This window comes from Hermetia illucens, chromosome 2, assembly GCF_905115235.1.
Source record: "Hermetia illucens chromosome 2, iHerIll2.2.curated.20191125, whole genome shotgun sequence".
In the NCBI taxonomy this organism is placed as follows: Eukaryota; Metazoa; Arthropoda; class Insecta; order Diptera; family Stratiomyidae; genus Hermetia; species Hermetia illucens.
The window spans coordinates 140,587,288-140,610,188 of NC_051850.1; the positions used below are offsets into that span (position 1 = coordinate 140,587,288).

The 22,901-nt window shown below is 39.7% G+C and overlaps 1 protein-coding gene across 1 annotated transcript in view; it reads right to left on the reverse strand.

Annotated features, from left to right (window-relative positions):
• Positions 1-1,523: 1,523 nt before the first annotated feature.
• LOC119649990 overlaps positions 1,524-22,901 on the reverse strand; it is a 53,890-nt gene continuing 32,512 nt past the window's right edge. The window contains exons 2-3 of the mRNA XM_038052445.1: positions 9,267-9,408; positions 1,524-2,597 (exon numbers count right to left, since the gene is read on the reverse strand). Coding sequence (XP_037908373.1) covers positions 2,408-2,597; positions 9,267-9,408 — 332 coding nt within the window. The 3' untranslated portion in view covers positions 1,524-2,407. The remainder of the gene's footprint in view (positions 2,598-9,266; positions 9,409-22,901) is intronic.

Genomic DNA, 22,901 nt, shown 5'->3' on the forward strand with positions numbered 1-22,901 from the left:
CTAGGAGTGTATCACCGCATGATCACATCCGAAATGAGGACATTCGCAACCGATCTGGGGTTGGACTGATCGTAGAAAAATTAGGAGAAAGGCGTATTCGATGGTATGGTCATGTAATTCGCACTAATGAGAATTCATTGTGAAGATTGGTCTGAACATCGAAGTCGATGGGAAACGACCAAAACGCTTCTAAACGGGAAAAACGCTAAAGAAGAAGAAGGTTTATTTTTATTACCCTTTCTACAAATGACATTTTAGATCAAACTAGTCATCGATTCGTTTATATACATCCTACCATACAGACCTCTTCTTTGGAGGGAATTAATATTTTTCCCTTGCTAATGGCCAATTCACATATTTGAATGAAATTTCCAATTAAATTGCACACGAAATTGCTTTTTCAAAAATATTTTTGATTCTGGTTTTTAGGGAGCAGAATCTCTCATTGTTATCTCATTAGATGTCAGGTTTATGGACCAAAAATTAACAAGTCGGAAAACCGGAAGCTCGGCGCTTCAGGTATGAAAGGTTTTGTTTGTTTCTTGAGTGAGTATATTTGAATACAGAATTATCCCATTTGCACGTAGCCCGTAATGTATATGTGCTTGGCATGTCAGACTACTCACTTTAATGTGATATTCATATTTAGTACTTTGGGTTGCAGTAGATTTATACGGACAAGACAATTTTGAGCTGCTGTAACTTTGTTAGTAACATACGATTTTTATCGGGGATAACATGCTTCATACTATAATCTATACTACTGCAAATTTTTATAATCCTAGGATAAACATAAGGGGGGATACTAGGTAATTTTCCCAAAAATATAGTGATATACTATTAATAACTTAATTTGAGCAGATGTCGATTTGGAGAGTGTTTTGAGACATGGACGCCGTATAGAGGCATTTTCATGATTTCTTTTTCAGATCTTTCGGTTGGGTAGTTTCTGAGAATGGGTCCGTTAAAAAAATCGTCACTTTTGGCCCCCCACACTCCCCGCCTTTCCAAGGAATGTCAAAACTAAGCATGGTATCGAAAAGTATTAATCGAGGCCTTTCATTTGATACCCAACATGACTATATTCGGTGAGATAAATTTTATACCGCCCTTTTGCATTTATGAGGACCCCCCTAAATCTCAACGTAGAAAAATGTAACTTAGCGCATGTCTGGGCGTTCACACTTTCCACCTTTTCACCAAATTTTGTGTCAATCGGTATAGTCGTTTCTGAGAAAAGGGCTTGTGACAGACAGACGTACAGAAATACATTGAACCGATTTTAATAAGGTTTTGCTTTGGAAACAAAACTTTCTAAATCGAAAAAAGAGTAGATGGTTACATTTTTTTCATCCATTTCAGTGACAGTAGAGTCAAGTTCATAAATAAATTGATTCGAATAGAATTAAGATACAAAAGGGTGATCTAAGGGTATCAAATGTGTCTTTCGCTCCACGAATATCTGGGGAATATCATATATGGCACTATTTAGCTTATAAATCAAATAAAATTAAAGATTTATATCTTGATGATTTCTTATTAAATATTACTATACTCACTATTAAAGATTTAACAAAAACAAACTTAAGTTTATATTCTATACATAGATATATCTAGAAATCACTTAGTTTTTCACTCTAAGATAAAATTTATTAAATGTCATCCTATTTTAAAATTAATAACTTTTTCAACGAGCAGTTTGGCACTGCTGATGGTATTGACCCATTCACAACTGGCTTTATCGAGTGAGGATATTAACTAAATACATTTTATCTTTTTGCAGCAAAATGACCAACCAGACGCCATCCAAAATTGTATCGTACAATGTATACTTTTATGGGAATTACTGTACTATATGGTTTGCTGCAATTGCACATTATTAAGCCGAAGATTCTTATAATTACATATTTACATTACATACATTACAATAATCACTTGAAAAAATATCTTTTTCCATAGAGGTTAATTTACACTTTCATCTCATATTAAAAGCGAAACTAATTTTGAAAGTTCACCCTGACTATTCAAAGTAGTAACTCTGATGTGGGATTAAAATATAAACCGAATATAATTCGGTTTACCGAGATTGAAAGTCATTGAGTGCTTCAGATACAAAGCAATCTGCGGTCTAAAGAGTAATCTGAACAATTTTCATTTCCATTTCAATGAAAAGCAACTTAACATAAACCGCTAAATTGGGGATGGGCAATTACCATATCTTATACAAAAGCTACAGGTATACAGCAATATCGTGCATATTTTTAGACTAGTGTATCTTTAATATAGTTCAGTCAAGTTCATTTACATATTACGCAAAAACGAAAAAGTGATGACTGCGTAACGCAACGGCCACTCCCGGGGGGTTAAATAAAGGGCATCTTTCTCAGTTTTTAGATCCGGCTCTCGATTATTTCAGGTTCACTTTGTATGTTAGCTTCATCAGCTTTTTTGAACTGAATGGGCATTGAGACCAAAGGCTTGCACATCCAATGGGTCCACTATTCGCATCGCCGGTGTATTTCATCAGTTCACCCATGTGAGCTGCAAAATGCCATTTCGTGGGTGGACCATTCATCGTCAAGGACATTGTTGTTGACCTGAAATAGAAGGAAAGATACAATTTAGTCGTTGTTCTCAGATAATTTGTTGGCATTTATTGAAAAAGATATTTGACAAAAGCTTGTGAATTGATGTACCCACTGAACCTAAGAGACTGTTGGAAACTGATTAGAAACGAAATATTATATATGAATGTTAATTGAAGACAACTAAACTAAACACGGAAGCAATATAATTATTAGATATACTTTATCAAGTTTGACACCATAGAAATCTATCAGTTTCAGAATGAGAAAGGGCACTATCACAAGGGTGTAAAATTAGAGCTGTATTCAGTAAGTTGAAATGTCGGTGAAAACGAAATGAAAAGCCAAAGAGACTGTAAATCACAAAAATCACACCCACACAGATCCCCAAAAAAAACGTTCGAAATGCAAATGGAAATTGGAAACGGAAAAACGAAACCTACAAATAATAAATACAACACTAACTAAGAAATATCAGTATGACGATTTTCAGAGAATAGGATACTGAGGAAAAAGACGACGCGCTATAAAGTATTAATGATAATTTTCGAAGTTTCTAAAGTTGTCAAAAGGATAAAGATTGAAAAGCTTGTGTAGACATAATGATGGTCCCATCAACAGCGAGGAAAGTGTGTGGCGAAGCAAGTGGAGTTAGGCAAGGTTCTTGGCTTCAGACACCACCGGGCAACCGTGTACCATCCGTAATCCAATTAGGTGCTTGAAAAATGACACAGAACCTTGTGGTAATTATAGACGTTTAAATGCCCAAACGATTCCAGGCCGAAATCCGATTCCACTCATACACGATTTTGCGGAGTCTATCCCAGACTACCGTATCTTTCTTACCTTGGACTTAGTGAAGGCATTATATCAAATCCCTGAAAATGACACTTCTCAGACTGTTCCAATGAACTAGGACGACTTTAGAACTGTGCAACGCTTCACAGATTCATCGACTCTATACTATGAAACCTTTACGTCCTTACATTCAGAAGGTATTCTGGTCTGCGGAAACGCCAAGCGTTTAGAGGACCTCGAGAACATTTTTCAACGTCCCCTTGACGCTAGTCTACTGCTCAACGTTCAGAAATGCAAATTCTTTCAATCGCAGATGGGATTCCTCGGTTACCTGCTTATTTATGAAGGCATCCAACCAGTCCGAATCAAAGTAAAAGCAATTTCGAGCTTCCCTTTTGCGAAAACAGCTAAGGATCTGAGAAGATTGTTGGGCATGTTAAACTTCTACCGCTGTTTTTTGCCTATGGTCGCCCACCATTAATCGATCCTTAACGATTACTTATCTGGGCCGAAGACCAAAGACTCCTGCCTGACTGTGCCATCCCTGGAAGCTATCCAAGCGTTTGAGACAACTAAGCAACAGGTGGTGATAGCTACGTTTCTGGCATTCCCTCAGGAAAATGAACCTCTGCCCGCATTCGCCGATGCCTCAGATATCGCCGTAGGTGATGCCCTTCACCAAAAGGTGAACCAAATAGGGCAGCCGTTGGGCATCTGAACCCGACTCATACAGCATTTACGATCGTGGGTTATTAGCCACGTATTTCGTAATTAAATACTTGCAGTATTCCCTAAAAGGCAGGCAGTTCACAGTATTCCCTGACCATAAGCCAACTACCTTTACTTTGAAACAGAAACCTCGCGACCCTCGACACCTGCATCTTATCAGCCAGCTGTCTTCCGACGCATGTCTGGTGAGAATAATATAGTTGCTGACGATTTGCGACATTTCACAGAAGTAAAGACCCTCGCCACCGTTAATTTTTCGCCAAACGAGGAGGCGCAGAAGCAGAGAGCCTAAAGTGAACGCAACATAGGTGTCGTATTTTACCGATTTCCTCAACACCTCGGATAAAATACCAGTGGGTGAGTAGGCAATTCAGCAAACGAAGGACATTGATTCCGGAGTCCCTACATTAGATTAATGCAGCGATATGGAGCCTGAAAGTCAACAAAACTCTAGAAACCGAAAATATTCCCGCCGACTGGATTAAAGAAAACATCGGTTGCGTGAAAAGCGCGCTTTACATATTTATGCCTTTTATATGAAGAAAGGAAAAAATGATAGGAGATGGACGCCAAGGCCCCATATGTCCAATCCACAAAAAAAAAACAGGATGGCGGACGAGAATCATAGTAGCATATGACTGCCCTGTTTTGCCTACAAAGAATTAACCAGAATCCTGGAAGAGTTAAAACAACGTTGGCTTTAAATTAGATGCGAAAATATCGATTACAACCGACGGTATGAAATTAGGCTCCAGTTTGCCACTCCAACAAAATTAGTTCGTCTGTCAAAAACAACCATGTCGGAGTCAACTTTGTGGGTGCAGATTCAAAACAGTACAACTAATCCATTTTTGACAGAGTATGGTCTAAAGCCTGGGGACAGGCTTCCATGTTCCTCTACTTGCCCCTTAAAAACCCAGTTGATACCAAAGGAACCCTGTCCCTCAAGTCAACGGAAGTGGTAACATACACCGATGATATCGATATTCCATCACCCTTCCGAAGCTGACGCTGTAAGGAAGGAGTAGGCTCATTAAACCAAGATCATGACCCAAACTAGAAAACATACGCCGTTTAGACAAAATGTCAAAATTGGTGAATACAACTTGGAAAATAATGAAAACTTTATGTATTTGGGAAGCAAGTTATCGTGTCCAGATGGCTCAAGTTGTTAGAGTGCTGGGCTGTCGTAGCGGAAGGTCGCGGTTCAAATCTCAGTTATGGCAGGGGGATTTGTTATCGTGACTGGATATCGGATACCAGTCGATTTAGCTGTGAATGAGTACCTGAGGCAAATCAGGGTAATAATCTCGGGCGTGCGCAATGCTGACCACATTCACTTCTGTAGGCTCTCCTGTAATGTACCGCTACGGTCTTGAATGAACTTCAAGGCCCCGATCCAATATGGATTGTTGCGCCAACAATTATTATTATTATCACTACAAAAAAATGATAAGAGAACTCAGTTGGCGTCGATAGAAAAAGAACTGTGAACAATGCATTTCGGAAGCTTTTGAAAACGAATTAAGATTGATTTCTGAACTGTGTACACGCTCCTCAACAACGGTATTGGGCGTCCCTAGTACGGTCGCCTTCTTCAACTCGAACGAGAATTCCAATTATATAAGCTGGACATTCTGACATAAGCGAAATAAGATGGTGCAGAGTACTCCTCTCCCTCTTCCGGTAATATGCTTTTATACTCTGGAATGCTGAGTGGCAGCAGACGTAAATCCGATATCGGATTGTTTCTGACGGCTACCCCGGCTTGTTCTTTTGTACCTGGTAGCTAGTTTCTGACAGGATTCTGATTGCAAGGTTCCGGTCCCGGTTAAGGAGCATCACAATTGTACAGTGCTGCACCAACGGAGATTTCCGAAATAGTTGAGAAGGCTGCTTTATATGACCAATTAAAAGCAGTTTAGAAGAGACTTTTAAAAGGTGACATTGTGATCGTAATGACTGATCTGCTCAGACCAGTGATGGAAAACACGGTTTTGGCTACTGTAATGAAATGACCCTAGGTTTGCAAATTTCTATAGCCTCCACCGCCTCGTCATTGGTGGCACATTGTTCGAGGTTGTCATTGGATTTCAAATAACCTATACCGTACGAGCAATCAGATCGATCACTTTGCGATCAGCAGTTGCCTCCTAGATATGAGTGTGATGGCCACTTAGGTTCGCTTGCGTGTTACATTCATTACTTCTCGCAGGGTTGGAGAGCTACCACAGCCCAAGTCCAACATCGTATTTGCATAATCCACTGTCATTCAACAGGCTTTACAAAAACTAGTGCAAAAAGCGTATGTTTACTGCCGACAAAGTCCATTAAGTTAGAAGCAGGCGGCCGATGATTTACAAACCTATTTTATGATATTAACTTATCTCTGATAAAAGCGAGAGTGAACAAAGGTCTCACGCCGAGAAATGCTTAAGGAAAGACAATTAGAGACAATGAGGCACAAGAAAAAATAATGAGTTCAGGGGGAACGAGTGATGAATTCTAATCAGGGTACCCCTGTCAGTGTTACATATTACACTCAAGTCTGCCGCAACAAATATGGTGTATTTCTCGAGGGGCAGTGAGCAAGTATTTTATTGTCATTGCGAGTTGTCACAATCTTGGCAGATGGCGGATTTACCTAATAATAGCACTAAGTATTTAGGCTCGGACGATCATACCTGGTGAAAAATGTATAGGAGCTCTAGTTCGACATCGACAATCCTGTGCACAATCGAGCAAGTTTGCAGAAGTGTATTTCTGTATGGTTGGAACCAGACTGTGTGACAGTCCCACTATATCAAGGGAAGTCGTGAGGGACAATATTAATGAAAGCCCAACCACCCGGGATGTCAAATTTCTTGTCTTGTCAACTAACAGCACTTAAGACTTATTGTGTGGTATATGGTGATCGGCTAAAAGGTGTTGGTTCCAATACGTGCTGTAAGTATCTCTCGAGTACTGCCTCCAGTTCATATCGGTAAACCGGACATGTTCTTATGATCTATTCGTGTCGTGCACTAGTACCATAAGAACGTACTCAGAAATGAGATGTTCCAATGTTTCTAACGCTGAAAAACACACTCCGCACTAGTGGTTCTCCATTCGCTCCTCGATTATGAACTTCTTCCTCAGAGGATTAAAGGAATGATCCTTAAAATTAGGTAGATTCAGCCTGCAATCTGCCTTAAAAATAGCCGACTTGGTGATGATGTTGTACCGCGAAGTCAAGCACGCCCCTGCCTCCGATATCACGAGGCAAGTTCATCCGCTCTACGACGAAATTTGGAGACAATAGTCCGTATCCGCCGCTGGACATTTTCCAGATCGGTTTTCTTTTACGGCGATATTTCGAATGTATATGCGAGTAAAGGGGTAACGGATAAGTTCAAAGCACTTATTTTATTCTTCCCCGAGAGATGTGATTTCAGCACCAGTTTCACACGTCGCAGGAATTCGGACAGCAGAACATCCTCCAAATCACAAAAGTTGACGAATCTGGTAAGTCACAAGATATACTATTTTGAATTAAAATATCACCCAGTTATGAAGTCGTGGAAGTGGGAAATTGGCTAGTTTTTTTCACAGATGTGGACCACATTGAATCAGTCGTCTGCGGCGCTGAGCCTGAGATGAGAAGGATGGCCGTATTTGGGTATCTTTTTCTGACATTGGTACGGTTCAAATCCGGCTGGTGGCAGTGGAAATTGTATCGCACTCTGGATGTGAGTATTAGTCAATTTACTTGGAGTGGATTCCCAAATCAACTCAGGGTAATAATCCCACGAAAGTTTAATGTTGACCATATTATCTGCAACTTACGAAATAATATGATTTAAAACTCTAGATTCAAAGTGGATTGTACCGCGCCATCGGTTATCGTCTGAAGACCAAAAATCTATTTGATATTTCGAACAATTGTTACTCTGCATGAAAAAAGTCAAGAATATTTGTTCACTTATGAACATTTTCATATTGGGAATAGAAATTCTTCTTACAAAAGTGGTAATAGATAGTAAATATCATGCGGTGGTCAGTGGTAATTGGTAGCAAAGATCAAGCAATGAATTGATGGATTAATCTTGAAGATCGATATTTTGATATATCTGTAACAGGACCCCGGAGTCGAAAACCATTTATGAGCCCTGTGGGTAAAAATATTTATTGCAACATATTGCAGATGCTGATAAGTGATTACTAAACGTCGAAATTATAATTGTTCATCGTATAAGCGGATAAAGCCTTCGACTTTTGCACAACCTTTCTTCTTTGTAAATTGTTTAAATTTTCTCCTAATTTTCCCCAAAGCACTGTTTCTTACAGCTACCCACCAATAGGTGAGAGTGATATTTGAATGATTTCTCAAGTAATAGAAAAGTTATAATTTTCTCATAAATTATCTATTAGTGAAATTATTCAAATCTTGAAACTTATGCAAGAAATAATCTACAAATATAAAATGATAGGTTCAATGACTGGTTGCAAATGTTGATGACCTCCAAGTTTCACATATTTGAAGTTCAATATTAATGAGAAAATTACTCAATGCAATATCATTATACTGATTTATTCCTATTTAACAAGCGCTTAAGAAGATGCCAACATTTCAAACCCCCATCAAACTAATCAACCAGCAAACTTATTTCTATTGCATGAGTTATTAGCCGCATAAAAATATAAATAGAATTCACTTTTATTATCACTTCCAATTCGCAGTTTAAATATACTAGATGAGTCAGTCTGCGTTTGTATCTGTCCACGCATGACAGCGTAGATCATAATAGGAAATTGCGAATTCTTAAGGTCACGTTAATTCGGAAAGCAATGATTTTTTATATATTTTGCATTATAAATAGCAGCAGATACTGCCAATACAGCGCCAACAGATACGACGCACTGAGGCTTGAGCCGATCAATTAGAAATACTTCAAGGCAAACAAGATTTTTTTATAAAACTTGCGTGTTTTCAGATAGCAAATTATGTAGATTTAAGCTTGATCAGGAAGAGTAGGCTGAGAGGTAAATGAAGTGTAATAAGATTTATTGATTCAATGATTGTTATAATTAAAATAATTAAAACCATCATAAATAGTTTTATATTATCTCTGATGCTTAGATAGATTGTAGGATAGATTACATCTTATATCTTACTTCAGAAGTTGCAACAGTTCCTTCTCCCTATCAGATAAGGTATATTCCGGGCGGGAGGCCATTTCACAAAGCATCTTCGGCAGGCATGATTCTCTAATGGCTCCGGCAAGTCGAGCTTTGAGTTTATTCGGTTCTTGTACAACTGGAAAATAAGAAGAAAAAAATATAATTATTCAGATAGCATCTAATCTATGACCTTTTAGATCGTATCTAAAGAAAAACAAAATGAGAGACAGAACATAATCGCAATTCTTCACCAAGTAACCACAGGTGGATCTTCGCACGCCGGTTATTGGTTACTCGTAATTGAGAAGATGTTGGCAGATAATTATGCATTACTCGGTCAGGGTAACTCTTTTGCACAATAATAAGGTGACTCGCTTTCGTGTTTAACGATCAGCATTCATACCTTGCTCTAATTGATGGTGTTTTAATGATAATTCTAATATGCATTTGTGCAATGCAAAAAACTTGCTTATCCGTCGTTAAGCAAGACTATTAACTGGTGTAGAGGGTTTATGAGATATTTTTCTTGTAAGCGCTATTTATACATATAAATATTTGAATTTGTGGTTTTTAATGATATTAGATACTTTGCGATCTAGTTGAAAGAAAATACAACATTCGATGCTCACCATTAGCGCGGTTGAAACGATGATATACATATGGTGACTAAAACAGGCTTCGCGATTAGACTAGCGTTACATCTTTGATGATTCAATCTTGTGAAATATTTCATAATGTGTGGTCACAGATTATACCGTCAATGTAAGGGCACTCCCGGAACATAACCGACGGCTTCTTTGGTATCATGGTAGTCATTTATCTGCTGCTTCATGATCCAGTACTTCATCCCTAAGCCCTGTCGATGTCTATAATGCCCCAGATTTCAATGAGGCACAGCCTTTGTGGTCTCTTCTCTCCCTAGGCATTTTCCGGCCTTTCATAGTGATGTAAGTTCTTGTGGAAGTTAGGAAGAAGACAGAAAAGGGATCTTCAAATGATAGTTTTAATCAGTGGGATTCATAATCATATTTCGAGAGATCAGAAACTGAACTGTATGGTTTATAGATGAATTAAGAACTTGTAACTTGTAAGTTCCCAAGCCCGATTGTGGAAGCATCGAGGGATGGATAGGTTCAAGCTAGGGTAGGTGAGTTAAGAGCAAGAGCTTTATGCTTTTGAAGATTTCTCACTGAGTTATCACGACGCCTGGCAGTCATGTATAAAATGGACTTCTACAAATGAGGCAGAGAAAAAATGTAAGGTCTGAGTTGGGGTTACAGGCGAAGTTGTCTTACTTGGTGGCTGGGCCGGGCTCCTGTAATGGACAAGACGCCGTTGAAACCACTAATTGTGGGTCGGTTCCATGACTAGGTGTCACGATGATTAGCTTCGCTTGCTGCAGCTATTTTGTCACACTTAAACTGAGGAAATAAAAGCCTTTATCTCCCGTGCCTATTAAGAAATAGCCACGAGGGTAGGCAGGCATAACATCTTACTGCCCCTCATTGCACCAAAAATTTATCGAGCGTTTCCCGTGATACGCGTGTTTGATTTGAGGTCATCGCAGAAACTGGTGACCAGGAATCGATGAAGGCAGAGATAACGGCATCAGCAACACCACGTTGAATTGTGGAAAACAGTTTCAATTGCTAGAGGATTCTTCGTCATCGCCACTGCGGTTTGGGACAAATTCCAAAGAGCGTGTATAGAATTCTACGAAATGGATCCTTTCCACAGAATAGGTGATCCCAGGCTCTCTCCAGCAACTCCGAGAATTCTATTCAAAATCAGTGATGATATTGCATCTGAAGGACTGTGTGCTCAGAAGTCGCTCCTGTAACTACAGTCACTTATGAATTCTGTTGTAGTTGCGGCTGACAGATTGCATGCTCAGAAGATTCGCTCTCGGGTTATTGGCCTAAATAATCAAAGAGATCAAAACTTCGTCTCGAACGCCAGCTTGGCTCACTAAGAGAGGACATTGCTAGACATGCACAAATTAGCACTGGTAATGCCACCAAGAGAGTGAAAAATAAAGCACGGAGGGTTTACCGGAACTATGACATCCCAGTAAGTTTGGGTGCAAGCCCTAAACGAGGGGTCCGTGGACCAGGAAAGAGGGAGTAAGTTGCTTCCCATTTGGTCCGGTCCAGCATTAAATTGATGCGGACTTAGGACCCCATCATTCTCAAAACGAAGGATCACATTCTCTAACGGAAATCCTACGATACTTTAACGAATCCGGGATATTCCGTTATATGGGGGTGTCGAGTATAATGGGCCACCATGGCCTGGATGCTCAGAAGCTATAGCTTCTCCCCCACCACACACACAAGGCCTACTTGATGTACTTAGATGTCATCAAACTTTATGCTGGTACTGACGACCGCCTTAGAAGTCTGTTGCGAATAGTAGACGTGGCGTGATATTCAGATGGAATTTGGATTAGACAAGTGTCGAATCCAAGCCATCTGTAGCAGTCATTCCGAGTCGCACGCTGAATACAGCACTGATAACCGTCGCATTGGAACAGTAACCGAGATAGAGTCCTATAAGTACCTAGATATTCTGCAAGGAAGCTGGTGCTGAAATCGTATTTCTCGGGGAAGAATGAAATAAGTGCATTAAATATATTTGCTATCCCTTCACTGGCATATATATTCGGAATATTACCATGGTGAAAGATCGATCTGGAAAAAATCCAGCGGGGGATACGGACTATGTCCAAATTCCGAATGCATCATCCAAACTCTACCGTGGAGCGGATGAACCTACTTCAATTTTTTAGACATTTCTTTTATGTATCCTACGTTTAGTGTGGGTATAAAATTTACCTAACCATTTATATGTAATTATAATCGAACTTTTCCCCCAAGATGACAGACTTAACATTTACAACCAAAATTTGTTGAGCTACCGTCACAAATGGTACTGGTCTATTGTATAAAATTATTCTTCTTGAAACCATTGACACAGCACAAATGTAGTATATAATTATATAATTTCCATTCAGGTATTAACCATTGTACTAAAAAACACAGACAGCTCTTTGAGAACTGGAATCTGGTAGTGTAAAATTAATCAGATAATGAATTCGCTATGGCATCGCTAAGGTATGTACTCATTTGGGTCTCTCAGTGCTACGGTTGGTATAATCAGAGGCGTTAATTTCATTTATTTTAAAATATATTCATTAAAAAACCAGTTTTCATGAGTTCAAGTTTTATGAATTCTGATTTGCATTAACTTTCAATGCAATCAGAATATTTTAACTTTGTAATTTGAAATAATTGGGATTAATTTTATAAGTCAGTTATGTTGAGAAGGTTTGAAAAAGTATAATAATATTTGTCTGAGTATAAACATTTTGGAGGCAATAAATAGTATGAGTAATCAATCTTGAAACAAACTTGAAATTTAATAAAATAAAAAAAAATCATGACTTGGAATTATATATATTCCATCGCGTTCTATATAGGTTCCATTGCGTTGCCACAGCCAGTGCCCTCTTACCTGGTATCCACCCTGCATCACTATTTTCCATCATAGTGTCGTATTCCTGACTTCGCAACATGCAGATCCTGGTATTTTGCTTTTGCCCTCCACCGAGAAACGATCCAGTTGCTTGTTGGTGTAGAGCATTTTTCCTTTTACCCCTATCTAGCATTCTTCAGCATCTCTCTGCGAAATCACATCCCGTCACATCACGTCCATTTATAAATGACTATTTTAATTTCTTTTTGAAATTTCTGTCACAAAACCCTCTCAACTTTAAATTCCCTGAAACTCTTTAAACTTATTTAACTATCATGGCACTTGGCGCATAACAGTAGAGGGGAGTACGAGCGTCTCGAGAAGTCGCAAGGGGAGCTGAAGTGCATTTCGCATAACAGTGAGTGTTGTTTTTTCCCCTATAAATTGCTTGCTCATGAGGCGAGAAAATGGATTTTTGCCAAGCGGTTCGGTTCTGCCAAACACTGCTGCGAAACAGCAGGCGTGCCGTCACGTCAACCACGTCCCTGCCTTCGATGTCATGAGGCAGATTCAACTGCTCCACGACAGAGTAGTCCGTATCCGCCGCTGGACTTTTCCAGATCGGTTTTCGTCCATGGCAATATTCCGAACGTATAAGCCAATAAAGGGATAGCGAATACATTCAATGCGCTTATTTTATTCTTCCCCGATAGATGCGATTTCAGTACCAGATTTAGACGTCGCAGGAGTTCGGACAGCAGCACATCCTTCAGATCACCAACTCGAGCATGGGTTCCTTACAGAAGTATTTGTAGAAGTCCTTCGACACTTGTCTAATCCAAATTCCATCCGAATATCACGGCTGAACATGTCTACTATTCGCAACAGACTTCTAAAGTGGTTGTCAGTACCAGCATGCGGCTTGATATTATATAAGTACATCAAGTGCGTCAGATCGCACTTAGCACGTAAGCCACAATTAATTACAAAACCATAATTAATTACAAAACATGCCCTCTAGCATCATCCAGTTGCCATTAAAGAGGGTTCAGTGCTATACAAAACTAAAGGGAGTCAATGAATTACCCTGAAAGATGCCGCTCCGTATATGGATAGCCTCTGAGGTATTAGCACCCTCAGTACTGATAAGGTGATGATTGTCGCCAAGAACTTTATTAGTTTGGGATCAATGCATTACAGACGTATCGATAAGGCAGAGATCTGAAAAAAACTCCGCTGGTTCCTGGCGTATGTTGCATTCTGGACACGTCTGGAGTGACTTTCGTCATACCGTCGTGACTGACTTCATATGGCAGAAAGTTTCTGCTTTAGGGTGTCCAATATTTCAACTAGGGGTATTTCACTGGGGATGGCATAGTTCCTGCACTTTACTTTTCATCCGTCTGCTGACATTGCCAATGCTGATTTGAATCAGCCTAGCAATGTCCTGCCGTAGTGAGCCCCGCCGACGATCCAGACGATTTTTCCATGGTGGATTTCTTTGATCACTCAAACCAATAACGCGAAAGCAAATCTCCTGACCGTACAATCTGACAGCCGCAGATGCACCGCAATATACACGTGATTGTAGTTGCGACAGCGACATATCAGCACACAGTCGAGATGCAATCTCATCAGAGATTGCACAGAGCCTGAGAATCTGATCTGGTCTATGTAAGGATCCATTTCCAAGAACTGTATACACGGTCTTTGGAATTCGTCCCACACCTGAGCGGAGTCTTCAGCTAGGCGGTGTAGAAGAGTGCCTCGGCAAGTACTGAAACTGTTGCTTGCAATGCGGCGTGGTGTTGTTGATGCTGCCGCCTCTGCCCCTATCGACTCCAGTTTACACGATGACCTCAAGCCAAATATTTTCCCTGGTGATGGCCGGGATTGTGTGGCTGTTTATTATTTTGTTTTTTTTCTTCACTGTCATTTTTAATTCAGTTCATTTCTTTTCCTTAGTTTAATGTATTATTTTCATTTTGTCCCCGTTGTGTAAACACAAATCCTTATTAAAATCGGTTTACTGTCTGTCTGTCTGTCTGTCTGTTTTTTTTTATGATGGAAGGTGGAAAGCTTCGAAAGGTACCCCAGGCTCTTGCCACACGGTTAGGTGGGACTCTTACCCACTAAAACCACCCCCTTCTCCTTCCACTCTTCCCATGGGACTCCCATTTGGTATTACGTCGCGGGGCTGGATCAGAATTTATTCTGCGTTCATGTGAATATTCGTGTTCCTCTCGCGTTCATTCTTTCGGATGACCTGCCTCCTGCCTAAGCTTCTTTCCGATGGCTTCAATCAATTTTTCGACTTCGGTCCATATTCTCTTTGCTTTCACCATAAGTTACATTATATTTTCGGGCGTAAAGTCCGGTTGTAGCTTCGATTGTAGCCCTTTGGGCATCGAATCTGGGGCAGTGAAAAAAGACGTGTTTTGCGTCCTCTGCAATATTTGGGCACTTTGGGCAATATGGCGAATGATCACGCCCAAATCGATACAAATATGCTCGGTAGCCTCCATGTCCGCTCAATAATTGTGTTAAATTGAAACCTACTTCGCCGTGAGTTTGCTCGATCCATTTCCGAATATCCCATATAATTTTGTAAGTCCTGCGGCCATTTTCTAACTTGTCCCACTTCTCTTGCCATTCCGTGACCGTTTTAGTTCGTGCGAACAGGAGATTCTCCGGTTTGTCTGTCTGTCGGTCACACGCATTTTTCTCGGAGACGATTATAGCGATTGACACCAAATTTGGTGGAAAGGTGGGAATTATGAACACTCACACATACGGTGAGTTACATCCGTTTACGTCGAATTTAAGGGGGGTCCCCATACATGCAAAAGGGGGTGTACATTTTTTTTTCATCAAATATAGTCATGTGGGGTATCAAATTAAAGGTCTCAGTTAGTACTTTTCGAAGTTGGTCTTAGTTTTGACATTTGTTGAAAAGGTGGGGAATGCAGGAGATTGAAAGTGATCATTTCCTTAAGGGGGCTATTCTCAGAAACTACCAAATCGAAAAACCTGAAAAAAATCAGAAGGCTCCGAAAGGCTGCATAGGCTCCGAAATACCTTCCATACCAATATCTGTTCAAATCAAGATAATAATAGTATATTACTGTATTTTTTGATAATTGGCTGGAAACCCACCCTTACGTTTATCCTAGCACCACAAATTTTGCAGTAATATAGGCTGTATTATATAGCGTGATCTGGTTCGGTGGACATCGCACTATTGCTAACAAAGTTATAATACGTCAAAGTTGCTGCTTCTTTGAAAATTGAAGACTATGAATGTCAATATCACCCGAAAGTGGATACTCTTACATAATATATGTATATATTATGTGCTACGAACTAAGAATTACACAGCTCGTCCAGCTTCCTATTTCCCGACTTGTTTCTTTTCTGTTACATTATTTACTTTCGCAATTATCATTTATATACATATATATGCAATTTGATTATTTTTATACAATTTCTAACTAAAAACTAGCTTCAGGAAAGCTCACACCAAATAGGGTGGCATGTGGTCGGTCGTGGATCATCCCTCTCGATCGGCAGATTGGCCTCGATTGTGGTCTAACCGGTACTTTATCTCTCCACTTTCAACTTCGCGTTCGCGTATTTACGTAATCTTGTGCGATATCCTATTTTGCATTTAAAGCTTAAGGATAAAGGACGTTTGAAATCTTAGATGATTACATGGTGAGGAGTGAAGTGTCCAAGGAGACCCACATTCCCGAGCCTGACTAGCGGAGAGGTATGTAAGCCCTTGCCAACGAGATATTTTAGTGGAATTGCATTAATTGTCGGAAGATCTTTATGATCAATTTCGCCATTTCTTCAGATTTTTGGGATAGCCCTGCTTGCTTAGTTGGCTTTAGTTAACTCGAATGATTATTACGGTTATAAGTCATTACAAAGGTATAATATAGTGATCTTCTTCAACACCTTTTCCTCTCTATCCAAGAAACAAAACAGTTTTCTTGCCTGGGGAAGGTTATGCCCTTCCACCGAGCATGCTTCGATGATAATGGCAAAATAATCGGATCTGTCGAATATGGTTAAATTTAGGGTTTTATTTCGTTGACGTCTTCATTTAGTTTGTTATTTCTATTTTGTTGGACGGTCGCTAGCTCAATCGCTTTGAAAACCTTTTCGATCCATTTTGATATTTAATTTCCTTCCAGAGGTTTTAGTTCGTCTCAGGTCACATTCCTTATACTTGGTGATCGCATCAGAACTGAAATATTATATTGAACTGGGGAATTTGCGAGAATTAATAGAAACGCATGTGTATCTAACTCGCTGAGTTCGAGTACAATGGATCATTAGGGTTTGACTGCTCAGAGGCTTTGCTTCTCCCCACCCCAAACAAAACAAAAAAGGTAGCTAAATTAGTGTTGCCTATTCATTCCTTAAAGGAGGCATCTACATAGTCTCCTTGTTGCTACGGTTTCCATTTTTTAATGATACTGTGCTTCAGTTTCATTATCATTACACTTAACGCTGTGCAAGTGATAAGCTCACAGCAGCGAGACAAACACAAGACGAACACGAACACTAATGAAGGCTGGGATTTGAATCCGCTGCAATAAGATTGAGAGGCTAAGGCTCTACCCCACAACCATCGCATAGCCCCTGTAGTTAAATTTAAAAAAAAATTCTGCCACGATTGTGCGCGACGAAACAGAGAACTCAAAACCCAAGTGCCGCCGTCGAAGAGGGAGACCCACTAGGTATCATATCCTCATCTAATATCTCTTCTGTCTCAAGGGGAACATTCATGGTTCCTATCCTGGCTTAACATCTACCGGATGCTGAATATACAGGTACCCCTTATGTGTGAGTTTGGAGAGCAATTTCACAAAATTGACGATATTATGTCAACCACTTTTCGGAGTAGACTTTCCTTGGATATCCTGCCAAACGCCCTTCCCGAAATAAATGATCTACTTTGCTTTGAGAACTCAACCATCATATTTTGGTTATGTTAATCTTAACTATGGAATTCAAGCGCTCAGAATTCTTTTGTTCAGAAGTCTCCAAATTTTCCTGCATATGCTTCGTTTGCGAGATATCCTGTAACCGATTACTGGAAAGCCTTTTATTATCATGGTTGATAGTCAGTTCAGAGTTCAGTGTGAGATCTTACACTGGAGAAGAGATCAAATGATTGCCGAAATACAGCATGTGTATATGAAATGGGGCTGGAGTGGTTCCCGAAATGGAAAATATTTATCTACCCAAGTAATATCCTTTAGGCCAAAACGGGAATTCTTCCCCATTATTTTCATTAAAAAACTTAACTTTCTTGCTAGAAATTCAATATTGGTTAAAGATAATAACTTATTTACTTAAATGTTCAGAATTCATAGAAAATAGTCATATATTATGTGACAAAATGTGGGATCAGATTCAGTAATAGACAACTATATTCTCTTTAACCATTATTTTATATTCTACCTGTATTTTACCTGCACCTTATGAATTTTGCGATTTTTTTCTCAAGTAAAGAAAGATAATAATGATAACTGCCGCCAATGTAAAACCAACAATTACCAAATTCATATTTTCATCTTTTCACAGCGTGCACACTATGGACACTAATTCTCCATCTGCCATCTGAAACTGGGACAATTTTTTTGTTTTTCTTTATATTACTACATGTGAAAATGGCACGCTGTTTCGGAATTACTTAAAAACCACCGTGTAACAGCCCTAGTTCGCCTCTACGCGAAAAAAATCTCGCTAGCGATTTCAATTGTGCTTTAAAAGTATTTCTGCCCAAATACAGGCACAGATAAAATGCTGTTTGTGAATATTTATATTTTCACGGCGTGTAATTTTACAATTTAAATTGGCTGCAACTTTTGTGTTTCTGCAAATCATGAAAAATATTCACTGCATGAAATAGCATTTTTCACCTCAATCTTGATGCAGATTTATGTAGTTTGGCTAAGGCTGATTGCGAGCATCTCATGAATATTGTATCTTTTGTGTTGCAAAATGGCTATAATTTTATTTCTATTGAAGGGATAGTGTTAATGATTGTAATTTAGTTGATTCATGGGAATATGCAAATGAAAAATCCATTAAATGCTTCTGTAATAAGTAATATGAGGAAATAAAATTTAAGACAAACGGGTATGACCAAATAGAATAATAATCAAATGACTACCAGAGAATCTCGACCCACTCATCTCCTGATTAGAGGCGTTACGAATTGTAATTGTTAGAAGTACGTAACAGGGAAGTAAAGAACAATCACGGCATCATCAAGGTAAGGACCGTAACATAGACAACCCTTTTTTATTGAAAATCTTTCCTTCACCCATACTTATCTAAACTGGTATAAAAAGATTTCGCTACTACACTACACATGTACCTAAACGGGAAGTTCGCAGATACAAAGAACATACTTACTCTGCTCCAAACATAGCATGAACGAAAGTTGATATGCAGGGCCATAGAGAGAAAATTCGGGCCCGGGATGAAAATTGGGTGGGCCCCTATATTATCCGTTTCGCGCTAGTCATTCCTAATTTGTCTGTCTTTCAGTCCGAGAGTAATCACCTTCGGACCTCCCCTCTTCCATTAGGCCTGGGAAATCTACTTGGGAAAATACTGCCATCGCTGTTCGGTGTTTACGACATTTGCCCCGCGAATAATGCAGGGAGGATGTTCTCTACAGTACACGCTTCGGACAAGTGATAAACATACCACCGGTCTTGCCTTTACTATGAGCTGGAAGATCGTATAAAGTTTAACTTTTGGACCCAAAGTTTCGGTTCTGTGTATGATATTGCGAATTTCCAGTAGCTCTTCTCGGCTTTCAGTGGGTAGTACCCATCTCCCAAGGCCCTGATAACCGCTTTCTTAATGAAAAATCATTAAATGGTTTACACCAAGAGTTCATCCGCGAACACATGGCTTTTGGGTGTTTTATGCTTTCGGGAACTATTCATGCATGATAAGAATTGTGCAGAGAAAATCCGAACCCGAAGGAAATGCCCCCCTGTATTGTCAAATAAACCTCTTCTTCTTTTCCTTCAGCCTTTGCCCCGTTCATAAGCGGGGTCGGCTCGTCGTGATCAATTTCGCCATTAGGGTCTATCGAATGCCTGATCTGGGTGCAATCTCGAGGCTCTCAAATTCCCATCCAGCGTATCAAGCCACCGTTGTTTAGGCCTGCCTTTTGGTCGTTGGCAAGTGAATTCTCGTTAACACGAATTGCGTGACCATACCATCTCGCAACTTTTTCACGATCGGTGCAACCCCATAACGATCGCGGATATCCTCATTTCGGATTTGATCAAAATGTGTCACGCCACTAGTCCAACGTAACATCTTCGTCTCCATTGCCGCAAGACGCCGTTCATTGTCGTTTATAGTTGGCCAACACTCAGAACCATGGAGAGCGACAGGACGGACAACATTGCGGTTGTATTGTCAAACAAAGCTAATCGTATTAAAATATATTTTCCGGGCTTTTCAGAAATCTGCAAGTCTGGGGAGAATGAAGCGTCCCCCTTCTATCTCACCAGATCCGTCTACGCTCCACAAAGGACTAAACAGAAAATTATATAAGTTCCTGCCAAAAATTGTAAAATATGTTTGCGAAGCTGAAAAGCAGGTCTCAACTGACCGCGTTAGAGGAAGGTTTGGTTTAGCGGTTTTCGGAGCTCTTGTTGTTGTCAGAATTACGTCTACGAGCGAAAGTGTCATTAGTTTACCTAAGTCAACTATAGTCGCTTGGTAAGCCTTTTAAGGTTTTGTTCTACAAATAGAAATTCCTGCATTTATTTAATGCGCTTAGCGTGAAAAGCTAGAGCTCTAACTATTAGACCATTACGTCACGGATATTATCAAACTAATATTTAGCATCCCAAGATTGGCTCGTTTTAGGCTACGGTTACTATGGATGCGATTTCTGACGAAAATGTGTTCTGAAAAGTCGAGGTGTAGTTGCTTGTTTGGACAAATTCGCCACAACTTGTCACGCCACTTCCCCGAAATAAATGAGCAATTTAAATTCTTAAACGGTAAGGGAGAGAATCTAGCTGACATCTCCGAATATATATAACCTTTTTGATGAAACCCATAACAGGGTGTTGACGATACGAATAACAAGTATAGAAGCACGCAAGTGAACGGCTGTTAGCATCAGAATTCACGTCTTATATCATCGCTGCCTTGATTAAGATAAATTCCTCTTTCTTAAGAAGTTAAAGCTTAAGAAAAGTTTTCTCTGTAATTCCTGTACCACAAGACTTAAAATAACTACTATGTTATTCAAACGTAGATAAAACGCTAGTTCGAAATATTAGTAGCTTGAGGAACGCTAGTATTCGGAGCAAAGGTACATCTTTTAATATTATCAGCAAGTCTATAACACTACCTGCCTAGAGTCTATCAAATGGCTAAGCATATCTCCTCAAACTCTCTTTTCTGAGGAGTAAATAAGTGTGATCTTCACCATTTTGCAATTCCAAATACTTGCTTATCCTTAACGGAGCGTGGAAACTTCCTTAGGCAAATGAGCGCCTCCTTTACGCTTTTATAAAGATGATCCTAAGAAGAGTGAGCAGTGCGCGGGAACAATACATATTAGGTAGTAGTGAACAGTGGATGTTATGTTCAGCTTTGTTGGCTTGAACCTACCCCAACTTCTAGACATGACTTCATCCAGGTAACGGAAAAACAGGGATTGCTTCCCTATTACCCCTTTTTGTTATTGACATTTCTATTCCGGGCCCGCGGGGAAACTTTGCGTCAGTGAGAATCCCCCTTTTCCACCCCGATCTGGATAGGCTTGTTGATATGTTTGATTTATTGTCATTTGGTGGCATTTAGAATCATCGGATCAGGTGGAGAGGCCGTCAACTATGCAGAGGAGCAACTTATTGGCCAAAAGCAGGCATTCTATGGTGGTTAGCTAATCGGCACAGAACAAGAGATAACCTTGGTTTATTAATCATGATAAGTTCAAAAATGTATATGCCAAATCGACGTTGCTACTCGCTAGGCTACAAGGACTACGTTATTGGTGCTTTAAAAATGAAAGTGATATTTGGAGTAGTAGCAATCTCATGACTTGCTGAATTTGTGTGAATTTTGTAGTTCCAGAGCTATCAAAAAAGAAATCCAAGGTAATTGTTTTGTCGTTTTATATTATCGACAAAGTCAGCCACTGTAAAACAAAAAACGCTACGGCCTGACGAGTATCCGGAAATGGAGAACAATCTATATTCCAATTTCGAAAGTTATGCTTTCTGATGAACTCGTATAACTCCATAAATAGATTTATAACAATGAAAGATTGGCCTTCGGAATACATTGCTTTTGAAACTTTATGTCCGCTAATAGTATCTTGACGGCGAACCGTTGCAGTCGAATATCGTGCTTCCCACTTTTTGTTATATTTCTAATGATTATGTTGCACTTGGAGATACTGCAAATTTGGGTAGAATTAGCACAAGTGGATTGTCAAAAATTTCGTGCAACTTCACTTTGTACCAAATACGAGTCGCAGGACCCAACACTCAAAAATGGTAACTTCATTTTTGGACGCTTTTTCCATGGTTCTTTATTCATAATTAAAGAGTAGCATGGGTCTGCAAATAGGCTGGTGAAACGCGGTAGTAGCAATGGTAATGGAAGTTACTGCAATTAACACTGCCCAAAGCAGTAGCATCTAATTCATTTAGGTTGAATAGTTAACAAATGAAGAGCCCAGTGAAGCAATATTAGAAAGGTGGGATCGATATGAGTCCGGCATTCCCCTGACAAAAAAAGGTGAGCAGACTGACAAATGGATAAACAAGTAGCAGGTCGGTTTTATTAAGGTTTTGTTACTCTTAAAACCCTAGAAGCTAATCCAAGTAGAAGATGCAAAAGTCAACTGCGATCGACTATTGTTTGAGGATTCAGGGAGCCCTAAGCACGCATTAACTTAACCGGACCAATTCGGAAACAACTTACTTCCTCTCTTGGGGTCCACGAACCTCTCTTTTCGAGTTAAACACCTAAGTTGTTTAAAAAATGACTGACAGTTTCATCCAGAGTAGAGGCAACTCATCATACTCTGTCTCATGTCTGCCCTCGGAGCAACGAAGTGACTACAAGGCGGTATTTGCTCCTTTA